This window comes from Hippopotamus amphibius, chromosome 1 (genome assembly GCF_030028045.1).
Source record: "Hippopotamus amphibius kiboko isolate mHipAmp2 chromosome 1, mHipAmp2.hap2, whole genome shotgun sequence".
In the NCBI taxonomy this organism is placed as follows: Eukaryota; Metazoa; Chordata; class Mammalia; order Artiodactyla; family Hippopotamidae; genus Hippopotamus; species Hippopotamus amphibius.
In genome coordinates this window covers 220,914,619-220,935,307 of record NC_080186.1, presented here as the reverse complement: position 1 = coordinate 220,935,307, position 20,689 = coordinate 220,914,619, and the positions used below count along the sequence as shown (strand labels likewise).

Genomic DNA, 20,689 nt, shown 5'->3' with positions numbered 1-20,689 from the left:
TGAATTGGATAATGGGAATAGTTTTTGTTTGTTTTTTAATTTATTATTTATTTACTTATTTTGGCTGCACCAGGTCTTAGTTGTGGCATGTGGAATCTTTTTTTTTTTTTAGTTGTGGCATGCAGACTTCTTAGTCATGGCATGAGGACTCCTAGTTGTGTCATGCATTCGGGATCTAGTTCCCAGACTAGGGATGGAACCTGGGCCCCCTGCATTGGGAGTGCGTAGACTCACCCACTGGACCAGCAGGGAACAGGTTCTGACTTAATTTAAATGTTGACTCAGGCTTTGGGAGAAGAAAAGATGAGAAGTGGGAGAAAGACGTAGAACCGCTGATGCCATCCTGGTTTGAATTCGCCCTAGTGCTATAACTATTCACAGGAGGAAAAGCACAGCAATGAAATTTTTTTTTTTGCTGGTTTTTTTAAATTGAAGTATAGTTGATTTACAATGTTTCAGGTGTACAGCAAAGTGATTCAGTTATATATATATATTTTTTTTCAGATTCTTTCCCATTAAAGGTTATTACAAGATATTGAACATAGTGTCCTGTGCTATACAATAGGTCCTTGTTGTTTATTTTCTATATAGGGTGTATCTGTTAATCCCAAATTCCCAATTTATCCCTCCCCTGCCCCCAGCAATGGAATTTAAAGGTGGTAGATCCAGAAGCAGCCGTTAAATGGGTTAAACCCAGAAATTCAGACAGGGGGGCAGTCAGCCAAGAACAGTGAGGCAACAAGAAAGGCCTCAGCCGCCAGCCTGGCATCAGTGGTTCTAAATCGTTCTTCTGCTTTTCTTGGTTTTGGCTGCTTTGGCAAAAGTGAAAGTACTGAGAAAGAGCCCTAGGCTGCCGAGTCCACCAAGCTTTAGCCGGTTCCTTCTGTAAAGGGAGGGAACATGATGCCAGAGGGAGAGCTGGGCGGAATGTGAGGCTCACCTGAAACCCACTAAAGGGGCTCTACGAGGAGAGGGCATGAAGGGACAGCTGAAACGAAGGAGCTCTTCAGTCAAAAAGCCAAGTAACCTTGTGGACTGAGAGAGCTTCCCAAGGAACCATTGCTGAAACAGACTTAACATATTAGCCACAAAGGAGCTCTTTTCCTTGCATTAGGTGCTGCCAAATGAAGGGCATGCTTGGGCTTAATCAAGATCTTCAATTAGCTTCGGCTTCTGCAGAAATGTGGGTAGATGGGCAAGTTCTAAATCAGCTGAGCTGGATCAAGGCGGGGCATATGAAGCAAAGCTGGCAGAGTGGAACTATCCAACTCCACCTGTAGGTATGAACTGGAATCCCTTGCTGATTCCTGAAATGTGGAGGATGCAAGCACGCGTCTTTGAACTTATCATATGATGATATGGGTATCCCCTATTTTATGCCTTTAACTTAAGTGACAATATGATGCGAAGGGGGCCTCCATAGGTGACTTTACTGTTGAGTGCAGGATAGCACAGACCTACTGCCATCACAGACCTACTAGCATATTTGCTCAGAATTGTGCTAAATGATGAGCAGGAGATCAATGTTATTCAGAAGAAAAAACGGGAAGAACAAAGGGTCGAAACCTCAGGACTAGTAAACCACGTGGCAATGTTCATGAGCCTTGTCTTCTCCTTTTCAGAAAATGGCCGCCCAGGACAAAGCCCCTCCCGAGAGGATTTCCCAGTTTGATTATGATTTGCTCCCAGAGGTGTCTGCTCTTCTAGGCATAGATGCGTTTCAATATGCAAAGCAAGTGGAAGAAGAGGAGCAGAAAGAACGAGAAAAGATGCGAAAAGGCTTTAATGCACAAATGCGTAGTGAAGCAAAACGGTTAAAGACTTTCGTGCCCTATGAGGCCTACAGCGCGTGGACACCCCAGGAGATGGCAGCGACTGGGTTTTACTTCACTGGCGTAAAAGCTGGGGTTCAGTGCTTCTGCTGTAGCTTAATCCTCTTTGGTACCAGCGTCAACCGTTTCCCTGCGGAACACCATAAGAAGTTCCATCCAGATTGCGAGTTCCTTTTGGGCAAAGATGTTGGTAACATTGCCAAGTATGATGTAAGAGTAAAGAATCCAGAGAACAAGCTGAGGAGGGTCGACAAAGCACGGTACCAAGAAGAGAAGGCCAGACTCGAATCCTTCAAGAACTGGCCCTTTTATGCCCAAGGAACCTCCCCAAGGGAGCTCTCCGCTGCCGGCTTTGTCTTTACAGGTAGTTTGAAATCAATTTCTGAAGGATTTCGCTGGAATCATGTTTAGGTTCCATATTTCAGTTGCAATATTTTGTAAATCTTTCCTCATTTGGTCAGTGTGTTCTATTAGGTAGAAGGTCTTTCATTAAAATTCAACTTCAGTAATTTTACTTTAGCTTTATTCATGTGTAGTACAACATGTCAATTTACCAAAAATATATAAAAAATAAGAAACTGACTTTTCCTAAAATTTTGGCTCTTAGACAGTACTTGACTGGATTTCTAAGGCCCTGAAAATAAGCTGTGAGGTCAGCCTGACCCTAGTCTCCTTCTCACCCATCCTCCTTTTGCTGCTCTTAAATGATCTTTCTTTGATTCTTTAATTGCTGCAATATTGGAAGGTTTTTGGTTTTGTTTTGTTTTGTTTTTAACCTTAAGGCCAACTCTAACATATAGGGCAAGTTGCATTTCAGAAAATTGTACTTTGTTTGAATTCTCCTAGCCACGCCATGAATGTTATGACAGATCTGAGTGAGAGTTTTGATGACAAAAACAGCTATCATTTACTGAGTACCTACTTGATGCTAAGCGTGGATTAAGCACTAATCCTAATCCAATAAACTTGCCCTTTCCCCTCATTTCACAGTTGACTTCATTGAGGCTCAAAAAGTTTGAGAAATGTGCCCAAGGATAACCAACAAGGACCTACAATATAGCACAGGGAATCCTGCTCAAGAGTTATGTGGCCCCCTGGATGAGAAGGGAGTTTGGGGAGAATGGATACATGTATATATATGGCTGAGTAGCTTTACTCTGCACCTGAAACTATCGCAACATTGTTAATCGGCTATAGTCCAATATAAAAAAGCTAAAAAAAAAAAAAGAAAATATTTAAATTTATCTCAGGTACACTGCATAGTGCTTGGCACAGAGTATAAGTTGGATGTATGAAATGTTAATTGTTACTATTGTTAATTAATAGCAGAAGCTGAAGAAATTCATCTTGATGCTGTTACCCAAGTTGGACCTAAGTAGAAAATTTAAGAGATTTCTGGTATAGAATTCCCCAGGTGTCACAGTGAGCTTATCACTTATTTCTTCAAGATATTAGAGCTCATGTCCTAATTGACATAGAGACTGAAGCAGAGTAAAATGCAGAAAAGACAGATCTTTCTGTTGTGTTCAAAAAAGTTGGAGTCTGTAGGTTGATTGTCATTTGCCTACCAGTTTGTGTACTGTTTACATCTCAAAATGCCTTAAACCTCAAGTGATTTTTCTTCTTAGTTTTGAAAACTAGTGAGTGAATCCCTCTGTAGTTTCCCTAAAAACAGTTGTCAAAAAAGAAAGATCTACTTGTCAAATAGAAATGTCAAATGTGAAAAAAAAATGTGCCTAAGCTTCCACAGAAAATTCATAGCAAAGCTACAGCTTAGGCGTTCCAACTGTGCTTTACTTCATGAGTGTGGGGGTTCCTCTGTTCCCCCACTACTTCAGTGGGCACATTGAGTTCAACAGCTTAGAGGTCTGTGTGTAAAGTATGGCCACAGCTGAGAGGTGGGGTCCCAGGCTTTGAAAATGGTCACTTAGGGCAGTGGGGCTGTGGGTGGGGATTCAGCTAGATGAGATTGTGAGTGGGCAGATGTGATGGAGCGTGTGTCACTCATGCACAGAACAGTCTACTTCCAGAGACACCCCTTCTGGACCATCCCATGGTGCTGTTGCCCAGCAATCTAAGTGTCTTCCTTCATGTGCAGGTAAACGTGACACTGTGCAGTGCTTTTCCTGTGGGGGATGTTTAGGAAATTGGGAAGATGATGATGATCCCTGGAAGGAACATGCCAAGTGGTTCCCCAAGTAAGTAGATAAGTATTTTTTGCTTGTAATTTTTTTAAAGACAAAACAAAACTGAAGACAAGAGTCACCTTCCCAGAGCAGAACCTTCAGTTTGGATCTTTCTCTTTCCTGAATTGGAACACTCCAGGATTTATTCAAGCAAAAAAGCCCTGATGATATCATGAAAATTTTTAAGTGTATAATTTCAAAATAGTTTCTAATGTTGTTTTATTATCTAAAATACTAAGATATGTTTTGCCAAGTAGAAGTTTCAAGATCTGCCTTAATAAGTATGAATAATTTGCATAGGGATGATGTAAAATGATATATAAAGGAAGTTGGAAAGTAAGACAATGTTTAAAGCATGATTACAAATGGTTTCATGTAATGCTGAATATATACCAAATGAAAACAATGTATTTCAAAACCTCAGTAAGAGTTTTGATTATTACAATGGTCTTGAGTTCTCTGCTTAGAAGATAGTCTTTTATTTTTTTATTTTATTTTTTTTAATTTTATTTATTTATTTATTGGCTGCGTTGGGTCTTCATTGCTGCACACGGGCTTTCTCTAGTTGCGGAGAGCCGGGGCTACTCTTCACTGTGGTGCTCGGGCTCCTCATTGTAGTGGCTTCTCTTGTTTCGGAGCGTGGGCTCTAGGCACATGGGCTTCAGTACTTGTGGCACATGAGCTCAACAGTTGTGGCTCACGGGCTCTAGAGCGCAGGCTCAATAGTTGTGGCACACGGGCTTAGTTGCTCGCTGGCATGTGGGATCTTCCTGGGGCAGGGATCGAACCCATGTTCCCTGCATTGGCAGGCAGATTCTTAACCACTTTGCCACCTAGGAAGTCCCCAAAGTGTTTTTTAAAAATTATTTCTAATGTGAAATTTACTAGTATTTTCTACATGACTCTGTATTTACCAAATACAAATTCATTCCTTTAAAAATTTTTAAAACTTTCATTTTGGAAAATTTCATATACATATTTTGGAACACTTATCAACATCCATCTCCTACCCACCTCTTCCCTGGAAATAAAAATAAACAGATTATTTTAAAGTAAACACCAGACATCACATAATGTCATTTGTTGATATTTTAGTATATAACTGTAAAATACAAGAATATTTTTTAAAAACATAATCACAGTATCATTCTGTCTCCTAAAGAGGATTAACAGTAATTGCTCAATAACATCAAATATCTGAGGCAGTGTTCAAATGTCCACATCCCCCACACCACTTTCTCTTTACCGTTGGTTGATTTGAATCACGATCTAGACAAGAGCCATACATTACATTTAGTTGATATATCTCAAGACTGATTGATTGGTTGATTTATGGCTGTGTTGGGTCTTCATTGTGGTGCACAGGCTTCTCATTGCAGTGGCTTCTCTTGTTGTGGAGCCCAGGTTCTAGGGGCATGGGCCTCAGTAGTTGTGGCACATAGGCTCAATAGTTGTGGCTCATGGGCTCTAGAGCTCAGGCTCAGTAGTTGCAGCACACAGGCTTAGTTGCTCCGAGGCACGTGGAATCTTCCCTGACCAGGGATCGTACCTGCATCCCCTGCATTGGCAAGTGGATTCTTAACCACTGCGCCACCAGGGAAGTCCCAAGATTTTTAATTTACAGATTTTTCTCTTCCCTGACTTTTTTTGTCACTTACTCATGAAAGGAGCCGTGTGGTCTGTCCTGTAAAATTGCCTACACTCTAGGTTTGACTGAATGTTTCTGTGGTGTCATTTAACATGTTTCTCTACTTCCTTATTTCCTATAATCTAATCATTGGATCTCGCAGTGTGCTTCGGCTCACATTTTATTTCTTTAACATATATGTCATACACCTACCACTTGCAGAGAAGTTGCTGGTTGCATCATAGGTCAACTACCAAACAGCTGGGCTCTTCTTGAGGTTTAGAAGTCATCTTTCACATGGACAGCCATGCTCACGAACGTGGAAGGATGTCTGATAACGTGAAGTGAAAAAAGCAGCATGCAAGATAATGTGTAGTGTAAGCCTTTAAAAATGTTTCACAGTATTCAACCTATACATGGACTCATTTGGAATATATATAGGAAAAGTTAAGAAAATATACAAACCAAACAATTGATCTCTTGAGGTCTGTCAGGAGATGAGGTGGAGAGGGATTTTCACATTTTACTTTGCTCATTTCTATCTTGTTTTAAATTCTGGGAAACAAATATGTATGTCTTTTATAGTAGAAAAGGAAGTGAGGGGGTGGGAGGGAGGAGGGGAACAAAGGAGAGAAGGAAGAGGGGGAGAGAGAGAGAGAGATGGAGAGGGAGACTAGAAAGGGAGGGCAGCTCTTCCTGACAAGCAGATGAGACAGTTATAGGGATGCATGAAGCCAGATGGTGAAATACTTTGAATGTCACTCTGGTTCCTTGACCAATCAAGAATAGCCAATCATACTGAGTGTTGGCAGTGTACCACGTGGGTGTGTACTGAGTGAGCATCAGCCCTGGCTCTTGGGCACCTGTCTTAGCTCCAGCCTCAGCCAATGCTTCACTTACCCTCAGGGCCACGATGCTTAGTGTCCCTGGGCTATACACTGGACAGCTCCCAGCAGCACCATTCATATCGACCATCACGTGATGGTCTAGCACCAACAAGAGTTGTGCATCCTGTCTCGGGTGGCCCTGGTACGCCTCTGATGTAGGGCTGAGGGAAAGGTGAGAAGCATAGGGAGTTCCGGACTCAGCCCCAGAGGGAGAAGGAGCTAAGGTCTGCTGCTGTCAATACAAAGTGCAGGGCAGAGCGCAGAGGCTCGGAGATACACAGAGCAGCTTCCTCACCACCAGACCCCAGCTACGTTACTGACCCGCTGGGTCTCATGTGTGAAGATGAAAGTGATAACCCAGACTTGGTGGGGTTGTTGTAAGAGTTATAAATAAAATATATGGAGCCAATCCCTTGTAAAAACTACCATGTCTTTATTACATGACCATTGCACCTTTCACCTGTTGGTCATGGTAAGCATATGGTTAGCTAGTACATTTCAGAGCTGGAATTAGAACTAAGAATCCCCCAGTTTCCTGTTGGTTGTGCTCTAACCTTAGCTGTTTGGGCATCCATTTTGGCTTTGTTGCTGCTTTTATAAACGATGGACTATGTCTGAATATACTCCTACTCTTTAAAATGTGGTACTCAGTTACTAAATAATTGTAAATAAATAAAATAAGCTGATTTTTATTGGTTTTTTTTTTTTTTTTAAGAAGGAGTATGTATCAAGCACCTTCTCAATCCACACAGCATGGGGGGAGGGCCCCATCCGTCATGTGCTATGTGGGTTGTGTACGGATTTGGGTTGTATGCAGGTTTGGGGCACTCCTCGGAAGGATCTGTACACCCAAAAACTGGGGACCTCAGCTGCCCAGAGTGGTGGCCCTGGAGCAATCTATGACTCATCTAACAGAGTTCACTTTCTCATGTCTGTACCAGAGGACAATGGCGAGATCACTCTCCCGTTAGTGGCAGAACTGGGACTTTCTGGCCTCCTGACATTCAGCCCTCAGGTTACTATAACATCACTAGAAAGGAACCCTTAAATTTGAATGAGATTTTTTTTAAGTTAATTTAAAACTTGCTTCTGTTTCGTGGAAAGGAATGTGTTTTTAAAATGTATTCAATATGCTCTTTTTTAAAAAAATTCGATTTATTAATTTCCTTTGTTTTTTTTTAAGGAGTAGTGATATATGTTTTTCAGTAGCCGAAATTTATTATAGTTTGTTCTCCTTACTGCCAGTAACTTTCATATAACCACAGGAACTAGATTTAGTCACCATAGTTTAATTTAACAAACAAAAACCCCTCCAGTGTATATATTACTGTAAATCTGCCTCTTTGATTGTATTACATTTTGTTTCAAGAGGAAAGATAATCTGAAGATTTAGTTTTAAATTATTACACAGGTGTTAATGGAAATAATAATTATATGAGGATAATGATAATTGTCATCATACGTTTTGGGGTAGATTTCTTGACAGCTTTATCAAAGTAAAATAAAATTGAGCAACTTAAAGTATACGATGCAATAAGTTTTAACAAATGTTCATTGTGTCACTGCAGTTATATACAGATACAGGACATCTCTATCACAGCATCAGGGCAAATTTTAATTCTGTTTATTAATTATAGATGTGAATTTCTTCAAAGTAAGAAATCCTCGGAGGAAATTACCCAGTATATTCAAAGCTACAAGGGATTTGTTGGCGTCACGGTAATTTACAACAGCAATTTTTTTCTCAAGTTGGCTTTTAATTACCTAATATCTGATTGAGAAGGTGGGTGGCATCCCTCTTTTGTCACGGGCTCTCCTTTCTTCTTCCCTTATTTCATTCCCCTACTTTTCGTTGGGCAGATTGTAGAAATCATGTTCTCTTGTTCAACTAGAGCCCTTAGAATTTTTTTCCAGGGCTGCCTTTTGATTGGTCTGGCTGCCTTCCTGGTAGTCTTCCCCTCTTTGACTGAGGTCACCTCCCCTAGCTTCTCTTGACCACCCGCATCTGAGTGCCCACAGAAGACATTCAGACCACTGCACACTCCCCACAGTGGGCCTCAGGGCTGGTTACTGTAGAGAACCACAGAGGACACAGAGGACACTGACTTGGAGTAACAATCCTGAGAGCGCATGACCGGCTACATGGCTGCAAGCAGTTCTGAAAGCAGAACTAGTCTCAAGGAAAAACGATTGAGATAAAACAGTCATATAGCCCAATGGCTCCAGGCTCCAGCTCTGAGTTAAAGATTAACTATCTCCCCTAGTAATCATAAAAAACAAGGTGTTCTGCTTTTTTCTCTATTTGAAGCATATACCTTGTGATGTCCATTATCGTGATTTATAATCTAGAATGCTAGAATGCTTTTTCTTAATAAATACGCTATGGGAATCAGAGCTCGGGACTCTTGACTGGCTTGGTCTTGAGTCCCCTGACCCCATGATTTCCTATACACTTGTGTCAATTTTCTTAATTCTGCCGTGCCGCTCACATTCAGGTTCGTTCGTGTGGATGAGATTGCCACAGTTACTTTATGCTCTATTGGAAAGGCTTCCCTAGTGGCAGGTGATGGGAAAACCCAGCTTAAATTGGTGTATGCAAAAAAAGCGAATTTATTAGTTAACATGACCCAGACGAGAACCCTACAGAAAACATGGCCTGAAAGTGGGGGAGGAGTGTTTCCTCAGAGAGCAATCTGGGTGCACTTTTCAGAGAAGAATCAGTCCAGACCTAACCACCCCTCTGAATCCAGTTTCCTTCCTATATCTCATACTTCTCATTAGTCAGAGAACCTCTGTGACATCTCATAACTTATCTTTTGAGTTGGATCTCTGGAAGCACTGACCTGGAGAAGGCTTCCTGTTGAGTATAAATAAGCATTCACAGGGTTTTTTTTTCCTTTACACTGTGTAAAAAATTACAACATTAATAGAAATAATAATTAAAGGAATAATTCTCTAACAACACTGCCACTCAATCCAATGAAACTCTTTATTGGATTTGGGGGCAGGGGGTGTAGGAGGGAGTTCTTTTAATTTTTATTCGTAGACAGTTGTATACTCCAAGTCAGTAACTTGAGTTTTTTAAAATTGAGGTATGGTCGATGCACAATATTTGTTTCAGGTGTACAACACCATGATTCACAATTTTTAAAGGTTATACTCCATTTATAGTTACTATAAAATATTAAATATGTTCCCAGTGCTATACATTAGGTATTTATAGCATATTTATTTCATACACAGTAGTTTTTATGACAACTTGAGTTTTAATTTTCTTCAGGGAGAACATTTTGTGAATTCTTGGGTCAAGAGAGATTTACCTGTGGCATCAGGTAAAGACTAAGACGTACTTCAAAAATCTTTGCTTGTTTATTTCTTCTTCTCCTCCCCCTCCCCTGTTTTTTTGTTTGTTTGTTTAAACTCTTCCATTTTCCTCCTCATTTTATGGTGCCATAGTAATTTATTTTTAGTACATTTATTTATTTATTTATTGGCTGCTTTGGGCTTTCTCTAGTTGCGGTGAGCAGGGGTTACTCTTCATTGTGGTGCATGTGGTTCTTATTGTGGTGGCTTCTCTCATTGCGGTAAACGGGCTTCAGTAGTTGTGGTGCACAGGCTCAGTAGCTGTGGTGCATGGGCTTAGTTGCTCCGTGACATGTGGGATCTTCTGGGACCAGGGATCAAACCCATGTCCCCTGCATTGGTAGGCAGATTCTTAACAACTGTGCCACCAGGGAAGTCCCCACAGTAATTTTTTTTTTTTTTTTGGGTGGGATCTTCCTGGAGCAGGGATCGAACCCGTGTCCCTTGCATTGGCAGGCGGATTCTCAACCATTGCGCCACCAAGGAAGTCCCCCCCCCCCCACAGTAATTTTTTAAAAAACATTTCATTAGAGATTTATGGTCTCCTGGAGTGGCTTAGTTTTTTAACAACTGAGCATAGGGAAATGTCAGGATTGGGTCCTTGACTGAATTTCCCTTAAAACAATTAAGGTCTCTGGATAAAATGGTTTTGAAAACATGTTTACATGGATCAATGTCTGTTAAGAAATTAAATGTGAAGTAATAGAAAATAAATATTGGCCTCTGCCCCCTGTTCCTGGCACAGAGCTCCTAAAATCCATGTAATTTCCTAACTGATAAGATCATGAGATGCATCTCTTGTTGTAATACTTGATCTTTGACACTGTCCCTGACACAGGGCTCCTAAAATCCTTGTAAACTCCTAAGTGATAAGAGCACTAGGAGCGTCTTTAGTTTCTAATGAGGTGACTCTGGGTGGCTCCTGGATGGGGGCTGGTCACCGGAAAGAACAAGCCATGATTAGAAGCTTGGAATTTTCAGCGCCAACCCCTTTCTAAAGAGCAGTGAGAGGGGATATCAGTGGAGTTAATGATGAATGATGCCTACATGAGGAAGCCTCCATAAAAATCCCAAGAGTACAGGGTTTCAGGAGCCATCGGGTGCATGAACACATCCGCACACTGGGAATGTGACACATCCCAACTTCATGGAGACAGAAGCTCCCAGATCTCACCCTATAAGCTAGTTTGTCTGGCTGTTCGTCAGACTTGATCATATCCTTTACTAAACAAACATAAGTGTTTCCCTGAGTTCTGTGAGCCCCTCTAACAAATGAAATGGGGTGGGAGCTGTGTTATGGGATCGAGCCTTTAACCTGTAGGATCTGACACTACTAAGTAGACAGTGTCAGAATAGAGTTAAATTGCAGGACACCCGGCTGGTGTTGTAGAGAATGACTTAACGGGGGAAGACCCCCACACATCTAGTACCAGAAGTACTGTGAGTGTGATAGCAGCGTGAGAGTAAAGGAGACACACAGGAGGAAAAGACAGGTTTTTCCAGTACATTGAGTCGTAGTCCAATTAATAATGAAGTGACAGCAGGAATCCTGGCATTAAGTGGAATACTGAAGCAAGCTTTTATCTTAAGGAATTTTGCAGTATCTAATTTCATTAACATATTTGATAAACATAAGTTGGTTTTCAAATCCTCAAGGGGTGCAGAAAATAGGAACCAAACCCCAGGGCCAGCCCAATGTGGAAAGTCTAATGGAGACCACCCCATGGAGTGGACACCCAAAGGGCAAGAAATAAATCTGCCTTCTCTTAAGGGAGCTGCAAGGAAAATTTGCCTTTCTCAAATCTCTAGCTTTTTCTTGCTTTACTCTGATGCTATATGTTGAAAAGGTAATTAGAAAATATTTTAGTATAAAAAATTTGAATTGTTTCAGAAATAAGACAATAGTAAATCCCCACCAGGTACCCACCACTCTGCTTCAAGAATTTTACATGTGGTCAGTCTCGCTGTGCCTGTTTCTTCTTTTCTAACCCCCTCCTTCAATTATATTGAAGCAAACTCCAAACATATCATTCTCTCTGTAAATATGAAAGGATAACTCAAACCCTGATACTTGCAATATCAAAGCTGGCTGGTCTCACCTTATGCTTTTTATTCAAGTTTGTTGCAACTGTGACATCTTTGCTAATGAAGAACTCCGACTGGACTCTTTCAAGAACTGGCCCCAGGCCTCCTCTGTGGGAGCTGCACCTCTGGCCAAAGCAGGTTTTTTCTACACAGGTGAGTCAGCAGTCTGCTCCTGCCTTACTGCCCACTTAAACCCCACATATACTTCATGACCCTGGTCTTGTATTTTACTAAGCTCAACAATCCCTGCTTCATTATTCCTTTAAAAAAAAAATTATTTATTTTGGCTGTGACGGGTCTTATTTGTGGCAAGTGGGATCTTTGTTGCGGTGTGCAGGATCTTTTTTCTTTTTTTTCTTTTTTTTGGTTGCAGTACATGGGCTCCCTAGTTGTGGCATGCAGACTTCTTAGTTGTAGCATGCAAACTCTTAGTTGCAGCATGCATGTGGGATCTAGTTCCCTGACCAGGGATTGAACCCGGGCCCCCTGCATTGGGAACACGAAGTCTTACCCACTGGGCCACCAGGGAAATCCCTCATTATTCCTTATATATTCCTTTTTCTTTCTGTATCATAAATCCTCTCGCGGTTCGCCACACCTCCTTTAGGTGATGAAGCTTCAACCTTGAAAACTTAAGGTCTGGACTAACAGTAAACACAGGTATTCTGTTGGGGATAATTCTCATGTCTTTGTACATACACTTTACTCTCCACCACCACCTCCCACCCCCACCTCTCTGGGAACTGTTACATGACTCTTCTACGTCCCTCTCTCTTTAACCAGAACTCAGCAGTCAGATGGCCATACCTACCTATAAGAGGAGCTGGGATGTTTAATTTTTTTGTCTGGGTATCAATGTGCCCAGCTGAAAATTGGGCTTTCTGTTACTATGGAAGAATGAGAGAGAATAGGGGTATGGATAGCAGTCTTTGCAACATGCTCCTTGGAAGAGAAAGTAAGGAAATTCCTTTTTATGATTCCTAAGCATGTAGAATCTTCCATCACTTCAAAGCATTCCCTCCTGAGCTGCGGGTCATCAAGGCGTTCCACCCTGTGATGCACAAAGAGTGGGCAGGTGCCCCTCAGCTAAACCTCTGTCTGAGGTACAGTAAGGTGAAAGGATATTGTGTCCTTCCTGGGGACCTTGCTGGCCTTCCGCAGACCAAACACACATGCTAAGTTACAGTGGAGGTCCACGTGGGCCTTTTACAGAGGGGTCAAGTCAAGAATAGCACAGAGCAGTACAGAGTAGGGGGATGTAGTGTTCACTTGAACTAACAGACATGTTCCATTGGTACAAAACATCTTAATGCCTCACAGTCTTCAGCATTTGGAAAGGTGGTGTTCCACCCTTTCTTCCTGCTCTCTCCAGTCTGTCTTCCTCTTGCCAGCCTTCTTCAAGGACCCTCTGTCCAGTGTCCGCACCCTCCTCCTCTCTCCACAAATCCTAGTCATCTCACCCTTTCCAGGTCTTGCACGCTCTAGGACCTCCTATTTTTGTCCAGACATAAAGGGAGGTTTTCCTCTGCTCTGGCTTTACAATGCCTACAGGAGTCCAAGAGGAGAAGGAAGATGATGCGTGCTCCATTTTTAGTTCAATACTTTGGCAGAACCAAATGCTAATTTCCTTCCGAAGAAACAGTCTCACATGAAGACTTGATCCTAGTTCTAGGGGAATAAACCTAGCAATAATGTAGTAAGAGGCGTTTGATTCTTCACGAACTTACTTACACAAGAGTTGCTATATTGGCTCATATATATTTTCCTGAGCTTCAAGTATATTCTTTCTGATGTATTCATCAAACAAATAACTTATCAAGTGCCTAGTACGTGCCAGGCACTCTTCTAGGTCCATGAGATTCATTAGGGAGCAAGACAGGCAAAAATCTCTTTCTTCACGGAACTTCAGTTCCACATTTTGATTTGCAAACCTCTTGCTCTGTAGAACGAGGCGGGGACAGGGGAGGGTGTTGATCAGCGTGCACTTGCACAGGAACATTCAGCGATAGTTGCTCCTGACCCCACTGGTGAGAGAAGAGCTTTATATAGAATATTTCCTCGCTGGTGACCCAGTTTGTGACTTTGTCCAAAAATCTGATTGAAAGTACAAGTAAGGTTTTGCTAATAAAGTCCTGGTGGTTGTTATCTGTGTCACTTGACAAATACACTGGCCAGTGGCACTGATCGAATTTCCTTACTTCTAGGTGAATGGAACTCTTTCCAGTGTTTTTCCTGTGGAGGATGTTTGCGTAAGTGGGAGGAAGGTGATGACCCATTAGAAGGACACACCAAATATTTTCCCAAGTGAGTAGAATGAATGTTTAGTGTTTATAAATCTGGATGTATTGATACTTTAGCAATTTCCCCCTCATTTTTTATTCTGATTAAGACTTTGCCCACCTCTCTGATTCTTATGATGAAGGATAAGTCTCTCTCTCTTTCATCCCCTTGCTTTCACGACCCTCTTTCCGTCTAGCCTTCCGCTCACAATAGCTACAGCGCAGTTTTGGTTCAATCGTTATTTTCACATTACATGTTTACATCATCATGACTTCATAAAGCCGGAGCCTAGTAGTAAATAATTTATCTTCCTGCCCTTGTACTTCCAATTTCTGTAGGAAGTAATAATTGTCTTATTAGTATGTTTGCTTAGTTTTTTTGTTTTTAAGGTGAAATTCACACATAAACTATTTTAAAATGCACAATCCAGTGGCATTTAGTACATGCACAATATTACACAACCACCCCCGCTATCTAATTCCAAAACATTTTCATTATCCCAAAAGAGAACTCTGTACCCATTAAGCGGTCATTCCCTATCTCCCCAGTGCGCCCTAGTTCCTTAGAGCTATCAGTCAGCTTTCTGTCTCTACAGATTTACTGTTCTGGATATTTCATGTAAATGGAAACATGGAATATGATCTTTTGTATTTGGCTTCCCTTAGCACAATGTTTTGAGGTTCTTCTGTGTTGTAACATGTATCAGTACTTCATTCTTTCTTTTATGGATGATATATATATAATTGTATATGTGTGTGTATATATATGTATTTCAGTTTCTCCATCTCCTCACCAACACTTATCTTCCTTTTTTAAAAAATATAGCCATTTTCTTAGTTTTTAAAGTGTATTTAGCAACAGTTCATCTTCAGATTCTCCCAGATGTTTAAGTCTTCTCTCCGGTCATTCAAACTTGTAAGATAGTCCACCATTTTCATTTTCTTAAAGGAGTCTGTTGTGAAGTCTCTGACCTGCTTCGATATGAATGATTTGTCCTGTAGTCACCCTAGGATGCTGGGATTGTTCTTCATGGTCATCCTAGGGACTCGTATTGCCTCTCTCCTGTGCTGTAGCTCCTGTTTCCTGGATCTACTGTCATCCTCTTCTTGGTTTATTCACTCACTTTGTTGTTGCTGTTGTTTTGTTTTGTTTTGTTTTTAATTGTGGAATCGGATTATGTCTTTTTATTTTTTTAACTAATTTTTATTGGAGTATAGTTGCTCTACAGTGTTGTGTTAGTTTCTAATGTACAGTAAAGTGAATCAGCTATACATATACATGTAAACCCTCTATTTTGGATTTCCTTCCCATTTAGGTCACCACATAGCATTAAGCAGAGTTTCCTGTGCTATGCAGTATGTTCTCATTAACTATCTATTTTATACATAGTATCAATAGTGTATATGTGTCGATCCCAATCTCCCAATTCCTCCTACCACCACCTGTTTTCTCCCTTGGTATTCATACATTTGTTCTCTACATCTTTTTCTGCTTTGCAAATAAGATCATCTATACCATTTTTCTAGATTCCACACATATGTGTTAATATATGATATTTGTTTTTCTGTTTCTGACTTACTTCACTCTATTCACTCACTTTGGAACACTCCTCCACAGTTCCCTGGGAAAGACTGCATAAGAGATACATGTTTTTTAGCTTTCATTTAATGCATATATCTGAATATTTATATATATTTTCTCACACTTGTTTGGTAGTTTAGCTAAGTATAGAATTCCAGGTTGGAAGTCATTCTAATTCTAAATTGTACAGACATTGCTACATTTTCTAATAGCTTCCAATATTGCTGTTGAAGTTCCATGTCTCTCTGATTCTTAATCCTTTTATTGCAAACTACTTTTTCCCATCCTGGAAGCATTTAGGATTTTCTGTTTGTTTCCAGTGTTCTAAAATTTCATGAAGAATTGGCTATTTTTTAATACTTATTTTCTGTAGCTCTTTAACCTTTTTTTTTTTTTTTTGGCTTATTTTTCACTCACCAAACTCTTCAAATGTGTTCAACTGTAAGAGGACATCTTTTAGTTTTCACTTTGTAATTAGTAAGTGCTCTTCCAGAAATAAATATTCATACAAACAGGTCTTAAATGCTTCCATCTAATTCTAAGATTCTAAAGAGGCTACAGTTTTGAAGGTGTTTTGACAGAAACAGTTGTGTTTTTTTCTTACTTGGATTTAGTAGTTAGTAAATTTTTAAACGGTGAAGATATTTTTTTTTTAGATTGATTATTATACAAATAGTTATATTTGTAACAGGAAGTTATACACTATAAATAAGTAGAAAGAATAAAATTATATGACTCTATTATCTCCTAACTATAAATTCTATTAACATTTTGATTTCTTGCTTTCAGATTTTTTTTCTGGGTATGTGCTTTGGTGTTTATGTTTGTGAGTGTTTAGTGTATTCATACATGCATACTTAGTTTATTTTTTTTCCAATTTTATTTTATTTGTATTTTTTTATTATTTTTTATTCTTTTTCAAAATCTTTTTTCTTTTTGCTCTTTATTGAAATATAATTGCCTTACACTGTTATGCCAGTTTTTGCTGTACAACAGCGTGAATCAGCTATATTTATACATATATCCCCATATTCCCTCCCTCCTGTGACTCCTTCCCACCCTCCCCATCCCAGCCCTCTAAGTCATCACCCATCATCGAGTTGATCTCCCTGTGTTATGCAGCAGCTTCCCACTAACCATCTATTTTACATTTGGTAGTGTATATATGTCAGTGCTACTGTCTCACTTCATCCCAGCTTCCCCTTCACCCCCCACCCTGTGTCCTCGAGTCGGTTCTCTACATCTGCATCTTTATTCTTTCCCGGTCACTGGGTTCATCAGCACCATTTTTTTTTTTTTTTTTTGCTTTTAGATTCCATACATATGAGTTATCATACAGTATTTGTTTTTCTCTTTCTAGCTTACTTCACTCTGTATGACAGACTCTGGGTCCATCCACCTCACTACAAATAACTCAGTCTCATTCCTTTTTATCCCTGAGTAACATTCCAGTGTATATATGTGCCACATCTAAAATGGTGGAGATATTCTTCTTGGAAAAATAAGCTAGGATGCAGTCTAATTTTATATAGAAACTTTTCTGGACTCTAGCAACTCCCTTTTTTAAAAATAAACTTATTTATTTATGTATTTATTCATTGCATTGGGTCTTCATTGCTGCGTGGGCTTTCTCTAGTTGTGGCAAGTGGGGGACTACTCTTCATTGTGGTGCACGGGCTTCTTATTGTGTGTGGGGGTTCTCACTGTGTTGGCTTCTCTTGTTGTGGAGCACAGGCTCCAGGTGAGTGGGCTTCAGTAGTTGTGGCACGTGGGCTCAATAGTTGTGGCTCTTGGGCTCTAGAGAGCAGGCTCAGTAGTTGTGGCTCATGGGCTTAGTTGCTCCATGGCATGTGGGATCTTCCCAGCTCAGACACTGAACCCATGTCCCCTGCATTGGCAGGTGGATTCTTTTTTTTTTTTTTAATAAATTTATTTATTTATTTAATTTATTTATTGCCTGCGTTGGGTCTTCATTGCTGCACACGGGCTTTCTCTAGTTGCTGCAAGTGGGAGATACTCTTCATTGTGGTGCACAGGCTCCTCATTGTAGTGGCTTCTCTTGTTGCGGAGCACAGGCCCTAGGCGCATGGGCTTCAACAGTTGCAGCACATGGGCTCAATAGTTGTGGCTCATGGGCTCTAGACCACAGGCTCAATAGTTGTGGCGCTCAGGCTTAGTTGCTCTGTGGCATGTGGAATCTTCCCAGGGCAGGGCTCGAACCCATGTCCCCTGCATTGGCAGGCAGATTCTCAACCACTGCACCACCAGGGAAGCCCAACTCCCTTTTTGTGTGGCTTTTTATTTTTCCTCTGCCTTTTTTTGTTTGTTTTTTGTTTTGTTTGCTTTGTTGTTTTTGTTATTATTTTTTTTTGGTGCTCCATGTGAGGCTCAAATCTTCTGCCTCTTTTTAAAAATTGCAAACTAGGATGCCTTTAAAGGAGTACCTAAAATATTTATGTATGATTTAAAGGACAATTAACAAAGAAACGAATGAACCCAGCACTAAAGTTAAGAAACTGAATATTATCAAGTCCTTAGAAGGCTACTGTGTGCCCAGCTTCCTGATTCTGATTATATCCTTGTCCTTCCAATCCAGAGGTAAACATGATCCTGAAATTTGGGTTAATTGTTCCTTCTTCTCCTAATGGTTTGACCAACTACATATATATCATTAACCATATTTAACTTTGCCTGTTCTTGAAATTCAAATAAGTGGAAGCATACGGCATGGTTCTTCTGTGATGACTGACTTGTTTTACTCCACAGAGTTTTTGAGACTCATTCATAATTAGGTATAGAGTTGTAGTTCACTTGTTCCCATTGCTATATAGTATATTGTTTTATGAATATATAATTTATCCATTATATTCTAGATTCAACATCTGGGTTGTTTTCATAGTGTTGCAATTCAAATAACGCGAGGTAGAATCAAGATGGCAGAGTAGGAGGTCATGTGCTCACTCCCTCTTGCAAGAGCACCGGAATTACAACTAACTGCTGAACAACCATCGACAGAAAGACACTGGAACTCACCAAAAAAACCCACCCCACATCCAGAGACAAAGGAGAAGCCACAGTGAGACGGTAGGAGGGGCACAATCGCGTTACAATCAAATCCCACAAATGCTGGGTGGGTGACTCACAAGCTGGAGAACAGCTATACCGCAAAAGTCCTGAGGGTTCGGAGCCCCATGTCAGGCTTCCTGACCTGGCGGTCCAGCAACGGGAGGAGGAATCCCCAGAGAATCAGACTTTGAAAGCCAGTGGGATTTGATTGCAGGACCTCCACAGGACTGGGGGAAAGGGAGACTCCACTCTTGGAGGGCACACAAAAAAGTGTGCTCATCAGGACCCAGGGGGAAGGAGCAGTGACTGAACCAGACCTACCTGCTGGTGTTGGAGGGTTGCCTGCAGAGGTGGGGGGCAGCTGTGGCTCACCGAGGAGACAGGGGCACTGGCAGCAGGGGTTCTGAGAAGTGCTCACTAGCGTGAGCCCTTCCAGAGTCCACCATTAGCCCCACCAAAGAGCCTGTAAGCTCCAGGGCTGGGTCGCCTCAGGCCAAACAACCAGCAGGGTGGGAACACAGCCCCACCCATTGGCAGACAAGCAGATTAAACTGTCACTGAGCTCCACCCACCAAATTGGATTAAAGTTTTACTGAGCTCCGCCCACCCAGCCCAACCCACCATCAGTCCCTCCCATCAGGAAGCACCCACGAGCCTCCTAGACAGCTTCCTCCACAAGAGGGCAGACAGCACAATCAAGCAGGATCAGCAGTATTTCATCTTGTGGAACTGAAAATCACAGCCACAGAAAGACAGAGAAAATGAAAAGGCAAAAGACTTTGTACTAGATGAAGGGACAAGATAAAACACCAGAAAAACAACTAAATGAAGAGGAGATAGGCACTCTTCTGGAAAAAGAATTCAGAATAATGATGGTGAAGATGATCCAGGACTTTGAAAAAAGATTGGATGCAAAGATCGAAAAGTTGCAAGAAAAGTTTACCAAAGACCTAAAAGAATTAAAGAACAAACAGAGATATGCAACACAATAACTGAAATGAAAAATACACTAGAAGGAACCAATAGCAGATTAACTGAGGCAAAAGGGCGAATAAGTGACCTGGAAGACAGAATGGTGGTAATAACTGATGCAGCAAAGAATAAAGAAAAAAGAATGAAAAGAACTGAAGACAGCCTAAGAGACCTCTGGGACAATGTTAAACACACCAACATTCGCATTGTAGGGGTCCCAGAAGGAGAAGAGAGAGAGAAAGGACCCGAGAAAATACTGGGAGAGATTATAGTTGAAAACTTCCCTAACATGGGAAAGGAAATAGCTACTCAAATAATGCCACTATGAACCTTCTTGTACATAATTCCCAGTGCTCATATGTGTTTCTCTAGGGTACATAACCAACCATGGAATTGCAGAGTAATAGGGTTTGCACATATTCAACTTTACTAGATTATGCAAAACGTTTTTCAAAGTGATTGTACTGATTTATATTCTCACTATCATCGATGTTTCCACTCTGTCTGCTTCCTCACTAATTTAGTATTGCCCAAATTTTAATTTTTGTCAACCTAATTACAAATAATGTTGACCATATTTTCATAATTTCCCATACCGTGTCCTTGTTCTTTTTCTTCAGGAACATACCTTGGCTGTTCTTTGCCCTTTCCTCTTTCATATTCAGAGAATATATAAAATGTCCCTCTTTATCTCTCATAGTACTCCTTATTCTTAAGTCTTTATCTGATACTAATGTGCAAGGGTGAGTCAAAAATTATCCATACTCTGGCTGTAGAAATTTTGGACTCACCCTCGTATGTAGCCACTCC

The 20,689-nt window shown here is 40.8% G+C and overlaps 1 protein-coding gene across 2 annotated transcripts in view; it reads left to right on the top strand.

Moving 5' to 3' along the window:
* Window positions 1-20,689, top strand: part of LOC130856742 (general transcription factor IIH subunit 2) — a 77,919-nt gene that overhangs the window by 37,664 nt on the left and 19,566 nt on the right. For both annotated transcript variants that reach the window (XM_057741604.1, XM_057741591.1), the window contains 6 exons: window positions 1,623-2,196; window positions 3,931-4,030; window positions 8,170-8,251; window positions 9,813-9,864; window positions 12,014-12,133; window positions 14,185-14,284. In XM_057741604.1, the coding sequence (XP_057597587.1) occupies window positions 1,623-2,196; window positions 3,931-4,030; window positions 8,170-8,251; window positions 9,813-9,864; window positions 12,014-12,133; window positions 14,185-14,284 (1,028 nt within the window). The remainder of the gene's footprint in view (window positions 1-1,622; window positions 2,197-3,930; window positions 4,031-8,169; window positions 8,252-9,812; window positions 9,865-12,013; window positions 12,134-14,184; window positions 14,285-20,689) is intronic.